Below are 24850 nucleotides of genomic sequence, written 5' to 3'. Positions count from 1 at the left end.
TTTTTACAAATCTGGGTAGCTCAGTCGGTTAAGCGTCTGACTTCTGCTCAGGTCATGATCTCACAGTTTGTGAATTCCAGCCCCATGTCAGGCTCTGGGCTGACAGCTCAGACAATACCCCCACCAATTTTTAGAAACTGTTTAAGTCCTTCAAAGCAAAAGTAACACCCCAACTTCTTTGTCCATAAACAGAAAGACTATATACATAATACATGACAACTATAATCAAGACAAAACTCCTGGGCAGGTAGGTAATAGCAGAGGAACTTTATCTTATTGACTCTTCTGCAGATTGATAAACTGAAAACGGGAAAAAAAAATGTATTTATACAAGCACTAAAGAGCAAACAAAAGCAGGCAGGAACTGGATAGGATTTGATAATTGGAACATCTCACCGGGTGAGATCCATGTTTGTGTGACTTTTTCTGAGTCCAGGAAGCTGCAACAGCACTGGCTTGAGGCATGAGAGGATAGTGTTAAGGTGGCTATAAATTAAGAAGGGAAATCCTGGAAGGAGGGAGACATAAAGAAGGAACCCCCAAACCTGTGTCTGGCTGACATATATAAATGGGAGAAACTTAAGAAGCCCAGTGGAAAGTAAGAAGTGGGCATCTAAAACACAGAACAGGGATCTCTTCTCTTTACCACAAGGGATCAAAATTTGGGGTTTTAGTCCTGCCAAGTTAAAAGTCCTTGGAAAACACTCTGGGCTTTCTAAAGTCCTAGACTAACAATGAAACCCAAACCTCTACAAGTTCAAGGTGACCATCCAGCATTTAACTGCCTTCAATTACTATGAGAATAAAAGGAAGATTATATACTTATTTAAGCACTCATTACAGATGCTTACAATTATTCAGTTCTGGGGCAGCTGGGTGGCTCAGGTGTTTAAGCATCCAACTTCAGCCTAGGTCAAGATCTCACCTTTCTTGAGTTCAAGCCCCTGTTGGCTCTGGGCTGACAGCTCAGAGCCTGGAGCCTGTTTCAGATTCTGTGTCTCCCTCTCTTTCTCTGCCCCTCCCCCATTCACACTTTGTCTCCCTCTCTCAAAAAAAACATTTAAAAATATATAGTATTCAAGGGCGCCTGGGTGGCTCAGTCGGTTAAGTATCCAACTTCGGCTCAGGTCATAATCTCACGGTCTGTGAGTTCAAGCCCCACAACGGACTCTGCTGACAGCTCAGAGCCTAGAGCCTGCTTCAGATTCTGTGTCTCCCTCTCTCTCTGCTCCTCCCCTATTCACACTCTGTCTCTCTCTCCCTCAAGAATAAACATTAAGAGGGGCGCCTGGGTGGCTCAGTCGGTTAGCATCCGACTTCAGCTCAGGTCATGATCTCACAGTCTGTGAGTTCGAACCCCGCGTTGGGCTCTGTGCTGACAGCTCACAGCCTGGAGCCTGTTTCAGATTCTGTGTCTCCCCCTCTCTCTGCTCCGCCCCTGCTCACGCTCTGTCTCTCAAATAATAAATAAACATTAAAAAAATTAATATATATATATACACACACACACACACACACATATATATAATTCAGCTCTACTAGTTCAAGACTAACAAAGGTAGGATTGGTGGATGGTAGACAAGGAAAACTGGTAGTAGTACAATGAGCCACTAGCATCCAGGTTAGAATTAGAGAGTATGTTAGACACAATAAATTATAAAATATTACAAAACTGAATTTATTTACAAGCAATGTGAAACCATGATATCTGAACAAACTTTTTAAAACGGAAAACAGAAGTATTTTATTCTTAGAAATAGATTTACTTAAAAATCAGTTTTAAATGACATAAACCCACAATATAATTTTACAGAACAGTTATCTAACAAAATATAAAACTTAAAAGCATCTATATACAACATATATTTATAAATTTCTTTAAAGATTAAGTTTTCCAGTCAAAATTTTTTTAAAATTCCCAAAGTCTATCATGTTTGACTAACAATTTGCTTCCAAATAAAAGTCTCTTCAGAGAAACTAAGTAATAATTTTCAAACAACTATGCTCCTGCCTTTGGTAGCTGGAATTATCTAATTGAAACAAAGGTCTTTATTTCAGTGTAACTATGGCTAAGACTCCAATCTTGAGGGTTTTTTGGTTTGTTTTTTCCCTCCAGAAAATGGAAGGTAATATGGCAGATGGAAGATTATGTGCCTCTGGGATAGCCAAATTAGTGGGGGCCTCACGATGCTGACTTATAAAATCAGGGAGTATAACTACACTCCTCAGGTTTATTTTTCTTTCTGAAATGCTATGAATTCGAGGGTAGAATCCATGTCTTCTCCCTTCCCCCCATCAGTTGATAGCAGTTAACGTGGATTCTGGAGTCACCCTGCCTAGATGTGAATCCCTGCTCAGCCAGTTATTTTGCAATCTTGGGAAAAATATTTAATCTCCCTACACTCAGTTTCTTCATGTATAGACTGGAGATATTAAAAACAGTACTGATCTCACAGGGTTGATATGAGGCATAAATAATGTGGGTAAAGCACTTATAACACTGGCCAATACAATGAAATAGAGGAGTTTCCAAATTTTTCACCATCATCCTTCACTGATATGGGAAAAGATCTTGTCTATGCCATATGAAGTAAAAAATGTCATACAGGAAGATATGTTAGATTAAATCACTTAATACAGGATTACAAAACACAAAAATGATTGTTTTTTACATTTACTTTAGCTTCACAGAATTTAGAAAATATCCTGAACAACATAATAAATAAACATGGATAACTATAAATTACTTTGCAGTTCAAAACTTAAAACTATAAGAAAAGTAAATTCAGACTATTAAGAAAGTTTAATTACTAGAACACTCAGAAATGTAGTACAATATCACCACCTAGTGGATACTGCATTTAAAAACATTTTATAGATAGTGCTTGCCCTATTTATCATTAAGAGGAACATCCTTTTCAAATAGAAGCACATTCTCTTCACGAATGTAAAGGGGATTTAAAAAAATAGAAAACAAATTTAATACTATATTAGCAGTACTCTTAAACATTACAGATAAAAATACCTCTACTAAATTGTGTATCTCAAATTTATTTCTAAGACAAGGTAACAGAATTAGAAGTACAATTTTTGTTCAGAAATTTAAAATGTATTAGAGACAGCATGCAAGTCACCAGAAATACTTCACCACGACTTATCAGTTCATGAAAAAAAGGTCAGTTGTAACAAACATGAATTTCAAATCACCAGGTTGTGAAGCATCTTAAAAACATTTTACTCTACTTACTATCTCAATCACTTCTGAAGCATTCCTGATAAATAGAAATCTTGCCTCCAACGAGAGGGGAAACTTACTTTTTTCTGGATTCATTCCCCTACAGAGACTAAACAGAAAATGTACATTTTTTTATCAGTTGAAATCTGTTGGCCCTTGATACACACTTCAGGGAATGAAGACTAGTCCAATCCTTCTTCCAAATAATTATTCTTTAATTATGAAAGCCTATCAAGTTGTAGGATCTCTAATTCTCCAAGTTAAACATTGTCTCTAATCTTTTAGCCATTTCTCTTACAACATAACTATCTGTTCATGCTCTTTTAAACAGCTGCTAGCATTTTAAAAAATGACTATTACAATACAAAATCCAATACAAACAATAATATGCCATGAATGTTCTGGTTAATGCACAGTAAAGACAGATGACCAGCTCTCCATATTTTACTTCTCTTAATGAAAAACTTTCACAGTGAGGCAGAGTATCAATTAAAAACTCACAGGTTTGGGAGTAAGGCCAATCAATGTTCTTCAGTGGCGATGCGGACTTTGGGCGACTTGCCTGGTCTGCATGATTTTAGCTTCTCCAGCGGTTAAAGAGAAATCAGTATCTGCCCCATACAAATATGAGGATCAAATGAGACGATATTTATAAATCAGTCCATGTAATGCCCTGAACACTGTAGGTGCTCAATAAATGACAGCAATTGTTAGTTACCATTACTTTTCCTCCCTCTCTTCCTCATTTTGTACATGCCTTCCCACCCCCAACACAGTTCAGCTGAACTGAATCATCAGAAAAGTTTCAGTCAGTGTGCAAAAAATTAATACAATGCTTAATATTTATCTCCTCAGAAAAATATCATCTTTCTTTTTGCCTGATGGTGATGTACTGGGCTCAAATTAACATTAAATTCATCAAATGCCCATTTTTTATAAGCAAAATGTAACAGTATTATTAGATTTCTCACTGTGGCAACATTTCTTACTCTAGAAATAATTTTTAAATGTTAAAGAATTTAGTATTGGGTTCATGGATATGTGTTAAAAAATATATAATCTATCTACTTTTATTATAATTTTCTTTCTTCTTTCTTTCTTATAATACAAGTTTTAATATATTGCAAATATTTGTCTAATTGTCAACATTTAAATCATAAAAAAGTACCCTAAATAAAAAATAACATTTATTCCTAAAGTAGTAAAATGCAGCCTAACGAAAATAATACAAATTATTCGTAATTGGTTGAAACCTCTTTTCCCTTAAGAGTTTAATAAGCATCAGAAGTTTTACTGCTATTATATTTTAATGGTTGAGAGTTACTTATTTTAAATAAAACAGCAATAATTTTGAAATCACATCCTATTATAACGACATAACATATTTACAAATAGATACATAATATAAGTATTAAACAGTATAGTAAATAAAAAAATTTTTAAATAAGGCAGAAAATTTAGGCAGAAAAAAGTTTAGGACGGTTTTCATTATGAAGCATGTGATTTACTTCCTAAGGTTGGCTTATGGTTATATAGTATATCTTTTCTAGGACATTCACTTCATTCTATACTAAAAACTTCATTCAGTATACACTTCACATTTACTATACATTTATGAACTTTATGGATATACGGTGGAGGCTGAATTAGTTTGAAATTAGGCTAGACACATGACAGGCTAGAATAACTAGAGTTAGGACAAATACTGTTTCCACTTGAAATGAGGTGAAGTGCTTAAAACCACTTGCTTTATTGAATCCAAAGTCACAAATACAGAAATCCTAACTTTCATCTTAAATGCTTTTTCTACAAGCCCATGGTTTCTATGTCATATTTAAATTTCCATTTGAAAAAGCTTTCTCATATTACTTGCCAGATATTTTTCTTGTTTCACTAAAGGAAATTCTAATTGCTTCAAAGATAATAAATGCTCTCTAACCTGATCAATGCGAATTCATTTTTCTATTTCCACATTTTACTTAAATGTTTATCTAAAATAACTGTCCACTATTTAGGTAGTATAATAAAAATAAGGATCTCTTTTCTTCTCCTCTCCTATCTTCAGATGATTATGAAGAAAAAAAATATCAAGAACAGTGACAGTTAAATTCAAACAAGAAGTATACTACATTAAGCTATTTATCTATTAGAAATAAACTGCATTAAGCTACTTACATTAATGTACTTCATGACAGACTAAGCACATTCCAGAAATAACTTTAAGAAAAGGAAGAGGCCAGACAGCTAACATAATTTGTCTTATGACAAAATGACATTCTATATTTAAACTCAGGAACACTGTACTTCCAAATAATTTAAAAACATAGTTGGACACATTAAAAAGATTTCCAGATATCTAACAAAAGAAAACACAAATAGTGTGTGAGGAAACACACAGCACACTGCTTACTAACACCATATAAAGGGAATACTCTGTATCTATGGAATTTCACGTAAGCTAAAAACAGTTCAAAAAGATTTATTATAAGGCTTAGAAAATTTATGCACTAAATCTTTTTAGGACATTGTTTAAAATAATCCTACTTAAAGACTTTAACAATAATCACAAGGCTCCACAGGCTATCCAGCTTATCAATACTTCTTTTTTTTTTTTCAATAATTACCTTTTAATCAAGAAATTCAATTTAGTTTTTAAAAAATGTCAAAATACATATCCAATAATTCTTGAAAAATCTTCAAAACACAAATGCAACCTAAGATGTTTCTAAAAGCTATGCTCCATAGCACCTTTTAATTCACAGTATTCTTTTCTAAAGTATTAAGTACTGTATTTTATATACTGTATGGAAAACATGGAAGATTACCCTGTTTCCCTCTGAGTGTGGATTTCCTCCAAAAAAATCTCTTAAAATAGCAGGAATTCAACACTTACAAATGAACTGGAACAGTGATTCCCCCAATATGGAGTAGAATGGTTTCCTTATGTTGCCAGACTGGGTTACAGGGGAAGTTTTTTCATCTCAACAATATTCCGAGTCACAAAAGCCTTGCATTAATAGTATCAGATAAGAAAGTTGTTTATTTTGACTTCCTGGAACTCAGATCTCCATTATAAGATAATAATTCATGTTTTCTTATCTAATTATCAAAAAAAAAATGAGTTGTTAAAAACATCTCTCAACAATCACTGTTACAACTAGAGAATCAATATACTAAGTACTGAACAGAATACAAGACTGCCCTATACTTATTACTAAAGACTATACCTGTAATTTTCACCTACACAATTTTATATTTGCAAATGCAGAATATTTTCCAAATCCACCCATTGTTTAAAACCCAGAGAAACCATAATCTAACATTGAAGATAAAGTAATTTGTTCACAGTTATTTAAAAGTTTACAAATGTAAAATGATATTAAAAGATAAATTCTGTTCACAGTTCTAAGTTTGCATGTCAAAGTAAACATGTCCAAGTACTACTTTTCTGTAAAGGAATGACAACCAAGTGAATTCACATGAAACAGTAGACACAGAATTTAAAGACTCATATAAAATTCCTATCTGAACAGTTGCTTCCTAATCTACAAAATAAGACTAGCTCAATGGGTCTCTAAACTTCCTTTCACTTCTATTTTGGATAATGGAATCAAATACCAAATTACCCTTACTTTTGTTATTCTGTAACCTTAGAATCAGCTCTTAGTGAAGACGTAATTTTATTTAAAATATCTCAGCAAAGAAAGAAATTTTTTCCTACAAATTTTATGAGGTTTATCCTAAAATATCCTTTGGTAACTTTAGTGGGTGAAAAGTATCCCACAAAAAGATGTCTACACGGAACCTATAAATGTGCCCTTATTTTTGAAAAAGGGTCATTGTAGATTTAATTAAAGGTCTTGGCATAAGACCATCCTGGATTAAGGTAAACCCTAACCCAATGACATTGTCCTTATAAGAGAGAGAGGACCATGTGAAGACAGAGGCAGAGATTGGAGTGACACAGCTGTAAATCAAAGACTGCAGACAGTCACCAAAAGCTAGAAGCATGGAACAGATTCTCTCCCAGAGCCTCTAGAAAAAATCAACCTGGCCACACCTTAATTTTAGAAATTAGATATTTTTATAGCTACCAAGTTTGTGGTTATCTGTTACAGCAACCAGAAGAAATGAATACACTAATGTATCTCTGAACAAAAATCCCTTTTAAAAGGTATTATCATCAACACAATTTATCTTTGGCCATCATATATTTCATATTAATAATCAGTGAAAGGGGGACACCTGGCTGGCTTAGTGAGTAGAACATGTGACTTGATCTTGGGGTCGTGAGTTTGAGCCCCACATCAGGTATGAAGATTACTTAAATAAATAAATATATTTTTTTAAAAAAAGAATTAGTCAAAGGGATTGATCATTTCTAGATTTTTAACAAAAATTAACTTAATTCCAAGATAAACATAGATGAGCCTCTAATTTATAACATTTACTATCTGAGTCTATTTTGCCTTATGATTCAAATTATAATCACTGAAATATTTTAATCAAGAACATTACCTGATCATTTGTCAATATGTTTCAAATACTTGTCTGCTATTGCTTTCTGAAGAGGATTCATAAATAAGTTTCAGTACTACAAAGCTCAGTTTTCTTAAACTTGTACCTGTAAAATGTTTTCAAGCTTTTTGAGTGGTCAGCAGTATCAAAAAGATATCATGAAATAACTGTAAACAATTTCATTTTCCACTATTCAGGCTTATGGAGCAAGTCTTAAACTTTTCTCAGTTCTTTATCAGTTCCTTGGATTTATTATGTATGTTTAAAACACAAAAAATCTGATGTGATCTGTGGATCACCACTGTGCCTAAAACAAAGTCCGTAATTTTTACCTCTTCAATTGTTCATTGTGGAGATAGTCTATATAAGTCTATTTTTAGAACTCAAGATATCTCTGACATTACCACATAAATCTCTGAATGTCCTGACTATCTGGCCACTGAAAAGTCTTGTTCAGGAAGACATAAAAAGTTAGGAAATTAACAACTGCATAGCAGCCTAGTTCACAAACAAGTCTAGATATAGGTGGTAGAGGTATGTTAAGCCTATAAATAACATAAGGTAAAATGAAATAACGAAATTCTAGCAGTTTCTGAGGTACTGTAACAGTAAACAAGCATATGAAAAACATTAAATTCCAGAAAATTGACTTAGATTTCAAGGAGTCAGCTATACTCCAACCAGCAAATATATATACTGGAACTAACAAGTATTTCATAATTTCATATCTTTGAAAAACTCTTTTCCATACATAGAAGGTATAATGTCTATTATCTGCTAGCAAGTATTTATGAGCATAAGTGAATTTCCAAACTAAAAACAGAGAGACTAAGGTGATCATAAAAAACTGAATTCTACGTTTCCAAACTAAGGAAAGAAAAGCTCTAATTTTGCCAGGAGACAATAGGTGAGGAAAGGAAAAAAAGAGAGTAAAAGAGAAAAAGTAGAAGAGTTGAGGAAAATGTAGACAGGCTTCATGACTACTTCGATCGCCAATAACAATTCCACCATTAACAACTACAAAAACACAAAACAGAAACACCAGAAGGATGTACGGCCAAGTCAAAAGGAAAAGCACACTCAAGTTCTTAAAGGACATGGAATAAGCCAAAAGAAACTGAAGAATTTTCCTGAATTCTGAAAATGGTCCTTTAATAGGGGGAAGCCTCTCTTCCTTCTTCTTTTGTAGCTCAGTCTTCCAAGCTTCCGTTAATTTTTGTGCAATGACATTTCCTGCGCAGAAGACAGCCCAGATGATATTAGTTTGACGAAACATGAAGCCACAAAATCCAAGCAAAGCTGAAGTTTTATGATTTCCATAAAGACACATCAAATAGGCAAAAAGAGTAAAAAACATGGATCCTGCTTCTGTATAATAAAGGAAGTTAAAAAAATAGAGTGTGGGAAATACTGCTAATGTTAATGTTGACAAGATTCTCTGGATACTTGAGGCAGCCTAAGAGGAGAAGAAAATACATTTACAATTATTGTCACAATAAAACAAATATGCTATTTCTGCTGGGCTAACAGAGATTTATTAAAAAAACAAAAACTACCTTAATCTTATTTAAATAAAATTATTCAACATTAATCTTATTTCTAGCTTTGCAAAAACACAACATACATTTGTAAGGACGCTTTCTGGTACCTTTTAGTTCTATTTATCAGTTTGGAAGTCATGAAGACAACACGTGTGTATGCCAAAGCCTCTATGTTCTAAAACACTTTGAATGATTCAACAAATAATGAAGGAGTTATTGTGTGAACTAAATTCTATGAGGAACATGTTGATGAACGGGACACAGGGCACACAGTTTCATTTCCCTGAACTAAGTCTTAGCGCTTCTAATAAGCATTCATTTAGCCATCATCCTTAATTTCTTTTAAAGATACTCCCTTCAAAACTTTAGAGACAATGTAAATATGTATATAGCATTTTTACCACTATACCCAATGGTCTTACTGTTTCATGATGAATTTATAGGTTTTTTACTGAAAATAGTGGTCTCAGTCTAAAGTTAAATATCTTTGGCTTTTCTCAAAAGCTATTTCAGATTTTGAAAGTATTCTTATCTCCTGAAATTTTATCTTCCACTTAATCTAAATCACCAAATCAGACCATGCCATTCTCTTGGTTAAAATTAAAAGCTGTATGCCATCACTTACTAGATCAAGTTCAAAATCCTTTCCATGACATATGAAGGCATTCATGACTTCACCCCTACCTACTTGTCTAGCCTCACATCCTTGTACTTTATCATCTTGTGATTCCAAAAAGCAATTCTCTATGATCTTGTTGCTCACCTCCTTTCTACCTTTGCTTATGCTTTTTCTCCTGCCAGGATTCATTCCCCACCCTACAGTACTGTCTGTTCATCGGGATTCAGTTCAGATACCATCTTTTCTGGGAAGTCTTACCCAATGCCACCCATACATCTTACTGCCATTCAGGCTACAAAATAAGTGCTCCTCTAATCTTTCTGTGTCCTTATAATGTCTTATACCTATCTCCCTCTCATCATTTACACTATTGAAATCATTTAAGTTAAACCTAATTATTATAATTAATATTTACTGAGTCCTTACTATTCTATCAGGCATTATTCCAAATGCCTTCCCTTTATTAATCTCCTGTACTCCAACAGTCCTCTGATGTAGATTCTATATTTCCATTTAATAGAAGAATACACTAAGGAGTCACTAAAGGTGACCTGCTAAAAGTAACACAACTTGGAAATGGACAGAATTCAAAGCTAGGCAATCCACCTCACAATTCCTCAAAGTCTGTCTTCCCTAAGGAAGATAAAAGTTTGGTAAAGAAAAAAAAAATGCCTTATTTATTTCTGTAGTCTCAGTGCCTAGCACACATAATAAGCACCATAAACATTTACTGAACTCATTTGATTCACAAATATTTATTTTAGGTTTCACAAATCAAAGTATTACAAATCATTCAAGTATTTAAATACAAACTTCTTCTAAAATGGGGGTAGGAGACTTGCTTTATCTTAACAAAATATACATAAAGACTAAGTGTTCAAGATACTTTTCACCAAATCTCATAAAATCGATTTATCAAAATTGTGGATCTGACTACATAGAAACTTACAATAAATTATTTTGGAAACATACCTTGTGTCTGGGTTGTACCTTGCGGAAAAGCAAATATAGTAAATAGAAGTTGCCTACACTGAAGAGAAGATTAACAAATCTGAGCATTCCAATGGAGCACACAACATGTTCAGACCATCCAAAGATCCAACTGGCAGGTTTGACCACTCCAACTGACAGCAGGTATAAGCCAGGTAATGTAGTAATCATGGGATCCCACTTAAAAAGGAAAGGCCAACAATGAAGCAAAAACAAGATGAAATATTAACAGGACCTACACAAGGAAGTCAAGCTCAAAAACATCTCTACCAATGATCAGATATGTTGAGAAGTTAGTCTGTGACACGGTGGTTAGGTAAGTCCTCAGCAGATAAAATATCTCCTCTAAAGAAAAGTTTTGCTTATATTTTGCCTCTGTACCTGTTCTGTGCGGAGGTATCTGTAACCAGTAAACAACAACAACTTAAAACCAGTTTCCATTTTCCAAGACCTACCCTTCAGAAACCCTGTATTTTAGTGATCAAACTGCAAATGTTCCCATTTTAAAGTGTGGAAACACTGGCTAGAATTCTGATGGTTTTGGAGGGAAAGAAGTGTTTAAAGAGATCAAACCACAGGCTCCATAATGGTAGCTAACATGTACTGAGCCAAGAATTGTGCCAAATCCTCTTTATTTAATCCTGCAACACATCTTATAGTAGATCCTGTTAAAATTGTCATTCTCAGAGAAGTAACCTGAGGCTCAAAAATTTTCCAAGGTCACATAAGTAGTAAATAACCACACAAAAATTACAGACTTTATATTTCTAACCACATTGCTTCCCCAGAAAAGTAAGGGTAATACATCTACTTTATTTTTTATCTTTATATTTACATAGGCCTTTATATTTTCAAACATGATGCCACCTCACTGGGTGCTAGTTTCTCCAGTTAACTGAAGGTTCCTAAAAACACCAAGGATGGAATTAATGTAACTTGTCACTTCTTGGTGGCTGAAGATTCCCCTCATTCCCCCCATTCCCCACAGTATCGCACACCCAAAATATTGGGTGAAGCTCTTAACAGGTGAACTAAAGTGAGGTTTCCTGACATTTCCAAGGGGGCAGGCCGATGCCTCTGATCTAGGGATTGGGGAAGAAAAGCTGGGATAGCTAATACCAGCCACCAAGAGGGAAACAAATGTACCGTGCGCCTGGGTTGTACCTTGTGACAAAGCAAATATATTATTCCATTAGCTAATCTCTCAGAACATTACTTCCTGAGACACAGATCTGCTTATATTCATTCATTAAACAAACATTTCACAGATCTCAGGGACAGGAACAAAAGATTACCCAGTTCCTTTCATAATTCGAAACTGGAAGGGTAGAGCGGAGGGACCAAAGGAGAAGGGGGGGGGGGGGGGGGGAGAAAGTAGTGCTGGGGCTGGGTCAGCCCTCTCTGGCCTGCCCTAGGGTGGGGGTAGGTTGGGGACCCCACCTGCGAGAGGGAGAAATGGCCCTCACAGTAGCGCTGCGCCTGCGGCAGGTGGAAGATCTCGTCCATGTAGGGCTCTCGCAGCGCCCGGCTGAAGGCGGAGAAGAGGAGACAGGACACTAAAAAGGTACAGCTCAGAGCAGCCGAGAAGTAGTAACCCTCGAGCTGCGCCATTCCTGCCCCCATAGCCACTGCCCAAGAACCCAGTCCTGGAAAATCTGTTCCGGGTTCTCGAGCCTGCAAAGTCGAGCTTGAAACTCGGGCTCGAAATGGGCGCGCAAGGCGGGACTGGCCGGACAGGACTGAGCATAGCCGGAAAGCAAAGGATGCTGGGAGAGCCCGGACCCTGATCTTCCGGAGGGATCCGGTCACTGTTTCCGGAGTGACGAGTTTAGGTAACGGACCGGGCTGTTGCCCTGTCAATCACGTTGCGCAGGTCGCACTGGAGTGGTCAGAGCCACCGGGAGGGGCGGATCCCGGAGTCTACAGGCGCTGTAGCTGCGCGGCTAGATGGCTTTGAAGCGAAAGCCGCAGTTGTTTATCCCTCTAGTTGCATTTGGCTTTTTTCCTGCTCGTTCTCATCTCTTACCAGGAGGTGGCATCGCTTCCCCACGTTTGCAATCCCCAAGCCCTGACATTTTGCACCTTTCCCCCTAATTATTTTTCTTTCATGTGATCTGAATTGAAACCTGTGATTCCAAGATATTTGGTTTCATCAATTTTGGAGTGTAGGAGAGGAACTTTGGTTATGGAAGCTAAGATTACGACTTCCAGATTAAAACTTGAATGTCTGAAGAGGCTTTTCACTGCTGAATTGCAGTACTCTGTAGGAGCTGGGGAAAGAAATTTTTAGGATTTGGGGTGTTTTAGATAAGAAAGGATTCTCTGTGTCTGCAAGTTTGTTCTCGTTCTTATCTCTGCTGCAGTATTTTATTTTTACTACTAAATAATAAGCATGAACATATTAATTGGTGGCACTGTGTATCAGTAATATTTGTAGTCCCCCAAATGGCTTTCACATACTAAGCACTTAAATTGGTAAACTGTTTACAGGTTGTGTAGATTTCGCACATTTCTGGTATTAGGAGTTAGGGGCAGGAAGTGAAAGAGAATATTTGAAGAATGCTGACGATAAATTATGTCTTGTAATTTTGCCTTGAACATAGTTGGCATGTTTTGAAGGATGCCCTCTTGGGTACTCTCAGTCAGATTGTGTTTGGTGGGAATACATTAGAAAAGTGTCAGGATTTGTTTAGTGTTACAAACCTCAAGGTTCTCAGTTCATTTTTCTTTGAGTCCAAGCTAATTCACACTGTCCCAATTTAGACAAATTAAACTACATCCCTATTCAGTCTCTGCTATTTCTTCATTAATAAAAGGGCACAAGGTGAATAGGAGTGGGATGGAAACATATTTAAGCCACTGGAATCAAATCATGTCAGGATTCTGTTTTGATGTGATGCTTAGCTTTGTTTTCTCTATTATCTCCCATTTTATTACTGGGTCAATAGTGTGCTTACCTATTGAAAATCATGTCCAGATGATTCAGTCTTCAAAAAGTAGATAATAGTCTACAGGTAATGGCCCCAGATCCCATGATTTACTCAAAGGTGACATATATACTATAGGGGAGGAAAAGTATCTGTTTCCTCTACCCTTCTAAGTTCTCAACTGGGAGCTCTGTAACAAAAGACAGAAAAATGAGGAGAAAGCATACAAGTATATTTAATATCAATTTTATGTGACATAGGGGCCTTCGTATGGAAGTGAAAACTTGAAGAGATAGTTCAATCTGAGCATTTTTATGCTAGGTTTGATGAAGAGTGGAAAGTAGTGAAAGGGTATGATAAGACAAAAAGTATGAGGTAAGTATAGTAAACTGGAAGAAACTTAGCAAGGCTTGTTCATTCAGATTCCTCTATGTTCCTTCAGTTTCAAAAATAAGAATGCTTCTTTCCTCTGCGTGTAGGAAGGCCACCTCTCACATAAAGGTTTTATGATCTGCTTCAGGAGGTCAGAAAGTCCTCTCTAGGTTTTATGATCTGCTTCATTGGAAGACCAGAAAATCCTTCCTGCACATGCCATTTCTCAAATTTCTTTGGCTTGAAATATTCAATATAACAAGTTATCATATTTGGGGCTAACATGTCTTAAACCTCCCTCCCCATCAATACCCTGCAGTCTATTGACTTATCCCTGAAATAGTGGGAAATTTTTCAAGGTAGTAGAGTAAGGCCAGAGATTTATGCTACAAATTTCTTTCTATAAAAATTGCCATCAAGAGCTTACATTATACATCCTGTCCCTATAGATATCACACACATCCCTTTAAGGTTACGTGAATGTTTCAAGGAAATATGGGGCTTTAGAACTGCTAGGGATCTTCTTTAATAATCTAATTGATTTCATTTCTCAAAAGCAGCTGCAGTTAAAATAAGTGCTTTACCTGAAATCACATAGGAAATTAGTGACAGAGGCAAAGGTAGAAATTAGGATATCAGCTCAAGAGTAATAAAATAACCCCATTTTGTTATTGTTTAAAACAATCTTAAATTTATACTGAAATGAATGTTTGTTAGTCCCAGTAACCTTACATCTACGTTCTACTCCTTTATGTTTTAATCTACCAAATTGAAAATACAGGTGTCATTTTTTTTAGATGTCCACATTGCAGAGTAATTGTATTAAAATCTGATGGAGAGCCTTGTAAAAAATTAGATTCCAGGGTATCATCTCAAACCACTGAATAATAATTTTCAGATTTGGAAACCATCAGTGAAAAACACGAATGCTAAGAAATCCTATTGGTTCAATAGTGGTGTTCACAGAATACTCTACTAGTTTGTTGGTGAATTATTTTTACTATTTACAAATTGGTGAAGGTTTGTCATATATCCACTTTGGGATTACCACATCTCCAGTAACCTATAAATGCTTTTCCAAAGTCTTCCACTAAATCAAGACCTAATAAAATAGCTACCTGTGGGGATTTTAATGAAGTAAGCTATATTTTATTAGGCTTATCTTTTAAAACTGGATCATGATTCATATTCACTTTGCATTCTCTGTTCAGGATTTCAACCCCAATTTCCCACAGATGTTTATTTTGTGGAAAAGAGTCAACACTAGTATAAGTAATTCCATCATCATTGAACATTAGTTAAATTCTCTATTTTGTGCTATTTGAATTATGATATAAAAAGTTAGGCAAGAAAAATAAGCAATTTCTGTTGGAGTTCTAAGGATAGGTAGTGTTCACAAGAAGTAAATATTTATGGGGTGCCTGAGTGGCTCAGTCAGGTAAGCATACGACTTTGACTTAGATCATGATCTTGATCTCACATCTCTGCTTTTGAATTCAAGCCCTGCTCGTGAGTTTAAGCCCCACGTGGGGTTCTGTGCTGACAGTATAGAGCCTACTTTCGGATTCTCTATTTCCCTCACTCTCTGCCCCTCCCCCACTGGGGCATGCACTCTCTCTCTTTCAAAAACAAACAAACATGAAAAAAAGAAATATTTGTTGATTTAAGCCATTAAGATTTTGCCTTTATTACTGCCATGAAACTTAGCCCATCCTGATCAATTCTGACATTCCTAATTTGATGAACTCATGTAACATTGTGTATATGAATTCTGTGGAACATAAATTTCCAAACAGTGAGTTTCCCTAAAGACTGTAATTCTAAGAGAAATTTGTCTAAGTACCCTCTTACTTTGAAGTGATAGACCAAGTACCATTCTTCCTCTTATTGAATGCTTTTCACTTGCTACTGAACCAAAACACTGATCACTTGATACTGATAGTCGTGAGATGGCTTACTCAGTTCTAGGTGACAGTTCTAACTACAGCAGGGTACTATATCTTGGGCAAAATCATGCATGATGACATTCAAAAAGCAAGTCTAGGGGCGCCTGAGTGGCTTGGTCGGTTGAGTGTCTGACTTTGGCTCAGGTCATGATCTCACAGTCCGTGAGTTCGAGCCCCGTGTCAGGCTCTGTGCTGACAGCTCAGAGCCTGGAGCCTGTTTCAGATTCTGTGTCTCCCTCTCTCTCTGCCCCTCCCCTGTTCATGCTCTGTCTCTCTCTGTCTCAAAAATAAATAAACGTTAAAAAAATTTTTTTTAAAAAAAGCAAGTCTAGCCTTCAGCTCAATTTCAACACATTGACGAAAAAACTTTTATAATTAACCAATGAATTAATTAATTAATTAAAAAGAAAACAATGCAACATTTTGATATAAATGTGTTAACTAGTATTTTAGCTCTTTGCTGAAAGTATCTTGAAGGTATGATGTAGGGTGACCAATCTTCTTGGTTTGCTGGATACTTTCCAGTTGTAGCCTTGCAAGTTTCAGGAAATCCTTTGGTTCCAGATAAACAGAGATGGTTGGTCAGCTGGAAAGTTATACCATACAAACCAAAGCAAAACTTCCTACATATCCTGTATAACAATGGTTCTTAAAGTGTGGTCTCTGGACCAGCAGCATTAGCACCACCCAGGAACCTGTTAGAAATGCAAGTTATTAAGCAATGTTTTAGACTTATTGAAACAGAAACTCTGGGGGCAGAGCCAAGAAATCTGTGTTGTAAACATTCATTTAATAATCAATTATGATTCTCCTAAATTCCTAGGTGAACCTGATGCACATCTAAATTCGAGAACACTGTAGTCCTCTACATTGCCTTTGCTCTTCTGGTCACATGTACTGCTTTGCCACCTGTCTAGGGTCTTTTTTTTGTGTTTTCTCTCTTTTTTTTTTTTTCCTCCTGGAGTCGAATTTGGCTTATCCAATTCTTCATCTCCAGGCTTTACCCTACTGAAAAACACAAAGTTAATCTCCAAGCAACATAGAGATTCCTTCCTCCTCAGCAGGTGGAAAAGAGAATTTAAATACAAGTTAATATTTTTCTATTGTATAAATTCATACTTAAATACATCTAATTTTTCTTTTAAAAAAATCTATGTAAAGAGGAACTGTTCTTTTTGAAAAAGAGTAGCTGAAACTATAGTCCTATAGCTACTGCGTCCAGTTAAATGAGAAGCATTCCAGGGAAAAGAAACTTCACAAAGACCTTTGCCCTTACACTATGTAAAATTTAAGGAAATGATGAATGATTGTTAAATGGATTGAAATATTATATTGATGAAATTGCAGTACCATTAAATCAATCAAAGTAAAAAGTTAAAAGAAAGACACTGACCTAATTTGTAATTTTACATTTTTAATAAACCAGCAGTATGATCTTACTAATTTAAAATGCTCAGAGTTTGGACTCAGATTTATCATACTGCTGTTATTACTAAAGAAACATTCATCCATGTGAATGTGAAATATTTAAGAGACTTTCTATTTACTTATTTCTCTTTTCATTTTAAAGGCAGAGCTAGAAGAAGACGAAACACCCTTACACTGATCATTTGGTGCCCTGCACCAATTGAAAGTTTGGCATACATTCAAAATATTGTTCTTGAGTTATTTGTATGATATTAATTTAGTGAGTACAGAGATAACATGAATTTTCATTAATGAAATTTAAACACAGAAACCCTCATCTGGATTTTATTTTCACTGGGCAAAGCAGAGACGTTGTAGGAGTAGTTCCTATTCTCTGGTCCCTGTTTTTGGTCTTGTTTAGTCTTGTATTACTTTTCTGAATGAGACAACAAACCATATTAAAAGATTTACAATTATTTAATACAATGAAATGAAATAGTACCTTGTTTATTACTGTCTCAAAGTTTTAATTTTTATAACAGCCAAGTTTTGATGACTGATGATACGTTTGTGCAAAAATAGTTAAAATAGATCTCTGTATTAAAGAAGTGGTTTTTCAAAAACTTATTTCCACTAGAGGGTGCTGACAACTTCAGCAAAATCAGGACCAGTTTGTTCCTTTCCTAATCTGATTTGTTTCCTAAACAAATGTTCTAGCCTTGCTTATCAATCAGCACTCAAAATCGGCCTAACAAGACTGCCACCAGGTTGGCTCTTTCTAGTTTTTAAAGCTCATTATTTTCAATATTAATACTGCATTACCATTATTTTTTTGTATTGATGTTCTTTACCATATGTAGTTTGAGAAACACTCCATACCTTGTGATAAATGCAAATTTACCTTAAAAAAGCAAAATTAGAGACTCCTGGGTTGCTCAGTCAGTTGGGCGTCCGACTTTGGCTCAGGTCATGATTTCGTGGTTCATGAGTTCGAGCCCCGGGTTGAGCTCTGTGCTGACAGCTCAGAGCCTGGAGCTTGTTTTGAATTCTGTGTCTTCCTCTCTCTGCCCTCCCCTGCTCACACGCTCTCTCTCTATCAAAAATGAATAAACATCAAAAAACATTTTAAAAAAGCAAAGTTAAAGAGAAAAAAAAAAACAAAACTCAGTATTATGTCCAAAGGATATATAATGTAACTTATTTTCAAAATGGCAACCTGAAAAATGTAATGTAATAAATATCCAAGCACAGTGTTTCCATTTGGCCAACGTCATTTAATACAGTGGTCAAGAGTCAATCTAAAGTTTGCACTTTCTTGAGGCACCTGGGTGGCTCAGTTGGTTGAACAGCCGAGTTCAGCTCAGGTCCTGATCTCAGGGATTGTGAGTTCAAGTCCCGCATCAGGCTCTGTGCCTGGAGCCTGCTTCAGATTCTGTGTTGCTCTCTTGCTCTGCTCCTCCTCAGCTCATGCTCTGTCTCTCTCTCAAGAATAAATAAAACATTTAAAAAAATTTAAGTTTGCCCTTTCTTTTATTTTTGAGAACTCAGTGCTCTGTGAATGAAAAGTTATTTACCAAGCTAGCCTAAACAAATGTGGCTTGTGGGTAAATGGCAAATTTTATTTGTTCTCTCATGAATGTGGGTACTCTGAAATTGTAGGGAGAGCCTGGGGATGGTTCTGGTTCTCCATCTTTGCAGCCTCTTTGTCAGATGGTTCCTTGCAGTGAAAGCAAGACCTGACCAAATTCCTCAGAAAATGGGCATGTGCTAGCTCCAATAAGGCAGGGGCAGCCATATAATCTGCTTGTAGGTGGAAGGAGCTCTTTGTCTATGCCATCTAGTAGCTCTCCTGGGCAGGTCTTCTTCATGTGTGTCTTATTCCCAAGCACATGTGGTGACTTTCTTACGGTGTAATCGACAAACCTTGTAACCAGCTCTTCAGGCAGAAATTTTTTTCAGTTTATTTATTTTTGAGAGAGAGAGAGCGAGAGAGATCGTGCCAGCAGGAGAGAAGGAGGGGCAGAGAGAGAGGGACAGAGGATCTGAAGTGAGCTCTGTGCTGATAGAAGAGAGCTACAGGGGCTCAAACTCACAAAACTGTGAGATCATGACCTGAGCCAAGACCCTCAACTGACCGAGCCACCCAGATGCCCCAGAATTTTTTTTTAAGTGGAGAGAAACTGAATTGTTCTTTCTGGACTTCTAATGCCATCAATGCTGTTATCACTTAACTTGAACAGCAATAATACTGGCAGTCGAAAAGCTTTTTTGTAAAACTTATGTTAATTACTATAATTTAAAATATCTATGCAGATATATGATCTTTAAAAGAATAAATTAAAAAAATAAACAAATTAGGTTGATTGAGATATGATTTATACAAATAAAATTCACTCTTTTTCAGTGTACAGTTCTGTGCATAATCTTTCACGGGCATAAGTACAAGTCTCCCAGATAGTCTCTTCATGTGCTAATTAGCCAAACTCAAATATTTTAATCAAAGATAATTACTATGCCAAATGGTTGATCAAAATATTTCGATTCAACTTAACCTAGTCACAAACATATTATTTCCCAATCTGATGTAAATATAACAGCTTTCCCAAATATTACATGCTTTCCTTAATGCAGAATGTTCAATCATCATAAATGTGTTTGCATTCCTTGCTTGCACAACTTTGTAATCAGCTTACATTCAATGTCACTGACCTAGGCAAGAAGCCCTGGAAATATAATTTCTGTGGAAGGATATTCTTTTTTTAACCTGTTTATTCATAGTTTCGCTATTGACTGGCTTTTTTTTTTTTTTGACACATCTACCATTAGTATAAGGCCAAGGTTGACAGACATTTTTTTGTAAAGATCCAGAGAGTAACTGTTTTCAGTGTTGTGGCCATATGGTCTCTGCTGCAACACTTAACTCTGCTGTTGTAGTGTGAAAACAGTCATAGGCAGTATGTAAACAGAAAGCATGGCTGTATTCCAATAAAAATGTATTTACAAAAACAAGTAGCAGGCAGGATTTGACTCACTGGTTATAGTTTGCCAAGACCCCCAGTAAACCTAATAGTTTCCAATTTACTTACTAAGATATAAAAAAAAAATATAACAGTGATATAAACAACAAATAATGAGGGCAGCATTCAAAACCATATAGATCCTGTGAATATCAACAGTGTTATTTCAACTAAAATTAGCTATTGTTTATGACCTGGGTTAACATAAACACACATTCTTTCCTCCATTGCAGATAGAACTCTACAAATGTGCTAACTTAGGACATTGAATCTATTGGGAAATAGTTTAAGGCCACCAATAATTCACTGATTTATTAAATCTCCCCCTACACTTCTGCACTAGAGAAGAAGCTTATCCAGGGCACCAAATCTCTGGATATTTCTCATTGAGAAAAGGTGGGTTGTTGCTTCTATGAAAGAGATTCTGGACCCCCTCCTGGCTTGTTGATCTGTAGGAATACTTCTCTTACTGGGGATTCCTTGTTGAAAGGCACAGTAACAGGGGTCAGGAAAATATTAAACCCTATCAGTTCATACTGCCTGGATCATATGTCTCAAAAGGCGAAACAGCATGAAAAATGAGCTCACAAGTGGGGCAGGTTCTGCAGATCAGGAAGATGTGGATGGAATTTTTTAAATACCTGCTAAGTATTATATAGGAGAAGGTTATGTGAAGAGCAGGTTTTCCATAATGATGACACTGGCTTATTTTACAAGGGTTTCAGCAAAAACACTTATATAACTCAAATGGTTGACAAAACACTGTCAGCAGAGGCTTACAGGTCCTTTTAGAGCAATGGTTCGATTTTTGCTCATTCAGTGTTTGAACATAACTATTAGGAATAAAGAGAATTGACTGTGTATCACTTTAAGCAGAAGTATTCAAAGCCACTGCCCAATTATCTTCCTGTATTCTTCCCTCCGCCATGAGAATGTCAAGTCCTAAAAAGGGACTGTTCCTTAAGCCTGAGTTCTGAAATGGGAATGCAACCAAGAGTTGAGTCACAGTAGCCCACCCACAGCTATCTACATGTAATATGATTTAAAAATAAATGTTGTTTGAGGTTGTTATTGCTGTAAAGCTACCTAATATAGTGTGGTTATCTTGCCAAAATTATTTATCGGTGAAAAATTATTTATGTACACACTTGATAATAAGTAACATGTTCTGTGTCTTCCAAGGGGTCAGACAGTAGCTCTCCAAAATTATTGAATGAATGAATGAATAAATGGAAGAAAAATATAAATAAAGAGAGCTAGGAGATATCATAGGATATAATATCACCCATGTTTGGGAAGAATAAAAGTAGTTAAAGTCACTGGGATTCTTTGTTCCTCTCCATTATGCAAGCAGCCATACCTTCTTGAACAGTGCAGGTCACATTCCTGAGACATGATGGGAAATATTAGAGAAAACTAATTTTATTGCATTGGTGCTTGGTAATCAGGGCTGCTTTTGACACTGACACTGGATATTGTCTCTGTTAGTGACCCCTTAAATGACTGCAACTTCATGGTCTACATGTTCCAGTATGATTCCACCCATGGTGAGTTCAATGGCCCAATCAAGGCTGAAACCTGGTAGCTTGTCATTAATGGAAAGCTCATCTCCATCTTCCAGGAGCAATATCCTCCCAACATCAAATGGGGTGATGCTGGTGTTTTTGAGTCCCCTGGTGTCCTCACTAACTTGGAGAAGGCTATGGCTCACTTGAAGGGTGGAACTAAAAGGGTCATTATCTCTGCCCCATCTGCTGATTCCCACATGCTTAGGATGGGTATGAACCATGAGATGTTTGACAACTCCCTTGGGATTGTCAGAAATGCCTTCTGTACTACCAAGTGCTTGGCCTTTTCGGCCAAGGTGATCCATGACAGCTTGGCCTGGTGGAGGAACTAATGTACACAGTCTGTGCCAGCACTGGATGGTCCCTCACGGCCCCTCTGGGAAGCTGTGGCATGATGGCCATGAGGCTTCTCCAGATATCATCCTTGCTTCTATTAGCACTGCCAAGATTATGGGCAAATTTATCTCTGATCTGAATAGGAGCACACTGGCATGGCTTTCTGTGTCCCCATCCCCAAATGTCAGTTGTAGATTTGCTCTGCAGTCTTAGAGAAAGCTGTCAAATATGATGATATCAGTAAGGTGGTGAAGCAAACATTAGGGGATTATCTGAAAGACATCCTGGGCTATACCAAGGACCAGATTGTCTTTTGCAACTTTAACAGTGACACCCATTCTACCTTTGATGCTGGGGCTGATATTTCCCTCAATGACCACTTTGTCAAGCTTCTTTCTTGATATGACAATCAGTTTGGCTACAGCAACAGGATGGTGGACTTTATGGTCCACATGGCCTCCTTGAGCCCCTGGACTACCAGCTCCAGCAAGAAAAAGAGAGGAAGAGAGAAGGCCTCAGCTGCTGGGAAATTCTTTCTCCAACTCATCCCCCAACACACTGAGAATCTCCTGACTTCTGCACAGTTTCATCCCAGACCCCCCTGAAGAAGTGGAGGGGCTTAGGAAGCCCTACCTTGTCACGTACCATCAATAAAGCACACTGTACCCAGTCATAAACAAATAAAGGCTTTGGGGATTACTTGAGGAGATGGGAATAGATTGTGTTCCAAGAAACCAGAAACACCATGAAGCCATTTGCCCAACTGTGAGATGCCTTTTGCCGAAGAATCTGGTACTGATTCAGTCCAGAAAATAGTTTGGTGAAGCTTGAGTGTGTGATGAGTCTTGTGCTTGACATGCTTCCAGTAAATATTTACTAAATAACTGTTGATCATAATGCCATTTTAAATAACATTTCATGAAAAATGTATCCTGCCTTATTAAAATAAGGTAATAAACTAGAACTCAGGGATACCCCATCAAGATTAAAATGTTTATTTGATTAGCAAATGAGTGATTAAAAACTCCCATGTTACTATACCAAGGACATAGCAACATAGATTTACTTAGTTCATTTATTTGAAGAATATATTTTAGCTTTAATTATTTATGACAGTTTTAAGTATGCTCACAAATTTATTGCTTTGTTTGGAAAGTGTAATTAAATCTCTACTTTGGGAGATATTGATATTATTAATGTGTAAGGATAAATCTGAAAATGGGAGCACTAATAGCTTAGTCCAAATCACTGTCTTTCTCTTTTAGCAACTTCAAACAGTATGTGTATATGATGAATCACTTATATCCAGAAGAGTAAAACTTGTTGGAAAATCCTCCTCCTTGGAACTTCTACCTTTTTCTCCTTTCTTAGTGTGGCAGGCAGGTAATTTGTCATTTATTTCACACCTGAAATTTTGGAAGAATAGTAAAATGTAGCATAACATCTTTTATTTGTGTCTTAGAAGGTTTTTCTAGGCACTATAGTTGTTCCAAGCCTAAAAGATTTGGTCAGCCCAAACTGGACCAGTTACTTTTACTATAAGGAGAACCTATAACTATATTTTGGTCTTTTTTATGTTCTTCTAAGTTTTAGATGACCTGTTAATTAAAATTCTAAAACACTGCAGTATTTGCTTACTAAATCAATGAATTACTGCAAGTACAAAACATAGAGTCTAAGCTTTAACTATTTATTTTACTGCTAGAGAAAATCCATTTGTAGAATTTGGTTAAAGAAAAAAAAGCTTCGTGTGAATCTTTGAGAGACTTAGATACATAGTCATTCAATAAAATAGGTGATTAATATATTAACTATAGAAGATAAAAATATTTGACAAATTTTTGAGAAAACTAACGCACCTGCAAAAATACTCATAAGCCAGATTTGTTTATTCCTAACATTAGAGAAAACTTTCTAAAGATGCTCAGGCTTATAGTAAAGAATGATATAATTTAGTTAAATGTCAAAAAAAAGAAAAAAAGTGAGGGAGGATGGAGAGCTATGTACAAGAGCAGCATGCGGAAAGGTAAAGATGTATAAAAACGTGAAAGGTTTGAAGAAGTTCTTTCAAATTTGATTTTCAGAAGAAAACTACAGAGAAATACACACACACACACACACACACACACACACAATTTTAAAATAGGCCACTTAAATCCCAATGGCAGCCAGACATGTGTGTTAATATATCATTTTGTGCAAGGACATCAACATTACTCTAGGTTCCAGGATAAAAGACAGCATACCAGCTCTTTAAGAGTTACTGGTTTTCAAAAGTATTTGTATTTTCCATGCTTTGTTGTCCATGGTATTGCCCACTTTACCTATCTTTCAAGATAAATCAAATCAAACTTTGGCCAAAATTGATGTGGTT

At 36.2% G+C, this 24850-nt stretch overlaps 1 protein-coding gene and 1 pseudogene across 2 annotated transcripts; one reads left to right on the top strand and one right to left on the bottom strand.

The window, feature by feature from the left end:
• Positions 1-1799: 1799 nt before the first annotated feature.
• LOC102958960 (dol-P-Glc:Glc(2)Man(9)GlcNAc(2)-PP-Dol alpha-1,2-glucosyltransferase) lies at positions 1800-12646 on the bottom strand. 2 transcript variants are annotated; one of them, XM_007090801.3, is made up of 6 exons: positions 12344-12646; positions 10886-11083; positions 7754-9209; positions 6129-6334; positions 3737-3846; positions 1800-3344 (listed from the first exon to the last, which is right to left on the bottom strand). In XM_007090801.3, exons 1-3 carry the CDS (start codon positions 12524-12526, stop codon positions 8154-8156), a joined length of 1437 nt encoding a protein of 478 aa, XP_007090863.1. In that variant the 5' UTR covers positions 12527-12646; the 3' UTR covers positions 1800-3344; positions 3737-3846; positions 6129-6334; positions 7754-8153. The 2 variants fall into 2 exon arrangements, with proteins under 2 accessions (XP_007090863.1, XP_042848034.1); XM_042992100.1 differs by having other exon boundaries at positions 6129-6242.
• A 204-nt stretch (positions 12647-12850) lies between these two features.
• LOC122240523 lies at positions 12851-23081 on the top strand (annotated as a pseudogene).
• Positions 23082-24850: the final 1769 nt, after the last annotated feature.

Source organism: Panthera tigris, chromosome B4 (assembly GCF_018350195.1).
Source record: "Panthera tigris isolate Pti1 chromosome B4, P.tigris_Pti1_mat1.1, whole genome shotgun sequence".
NCBI lineage: Eukaryota > Metazoa > Chordata > Mammalia > Carnivora > Felidae > Panthera > Panthera tigris.
This window is presented reverse-complemented; position numbering and strand designations above follow the sequence as displayed.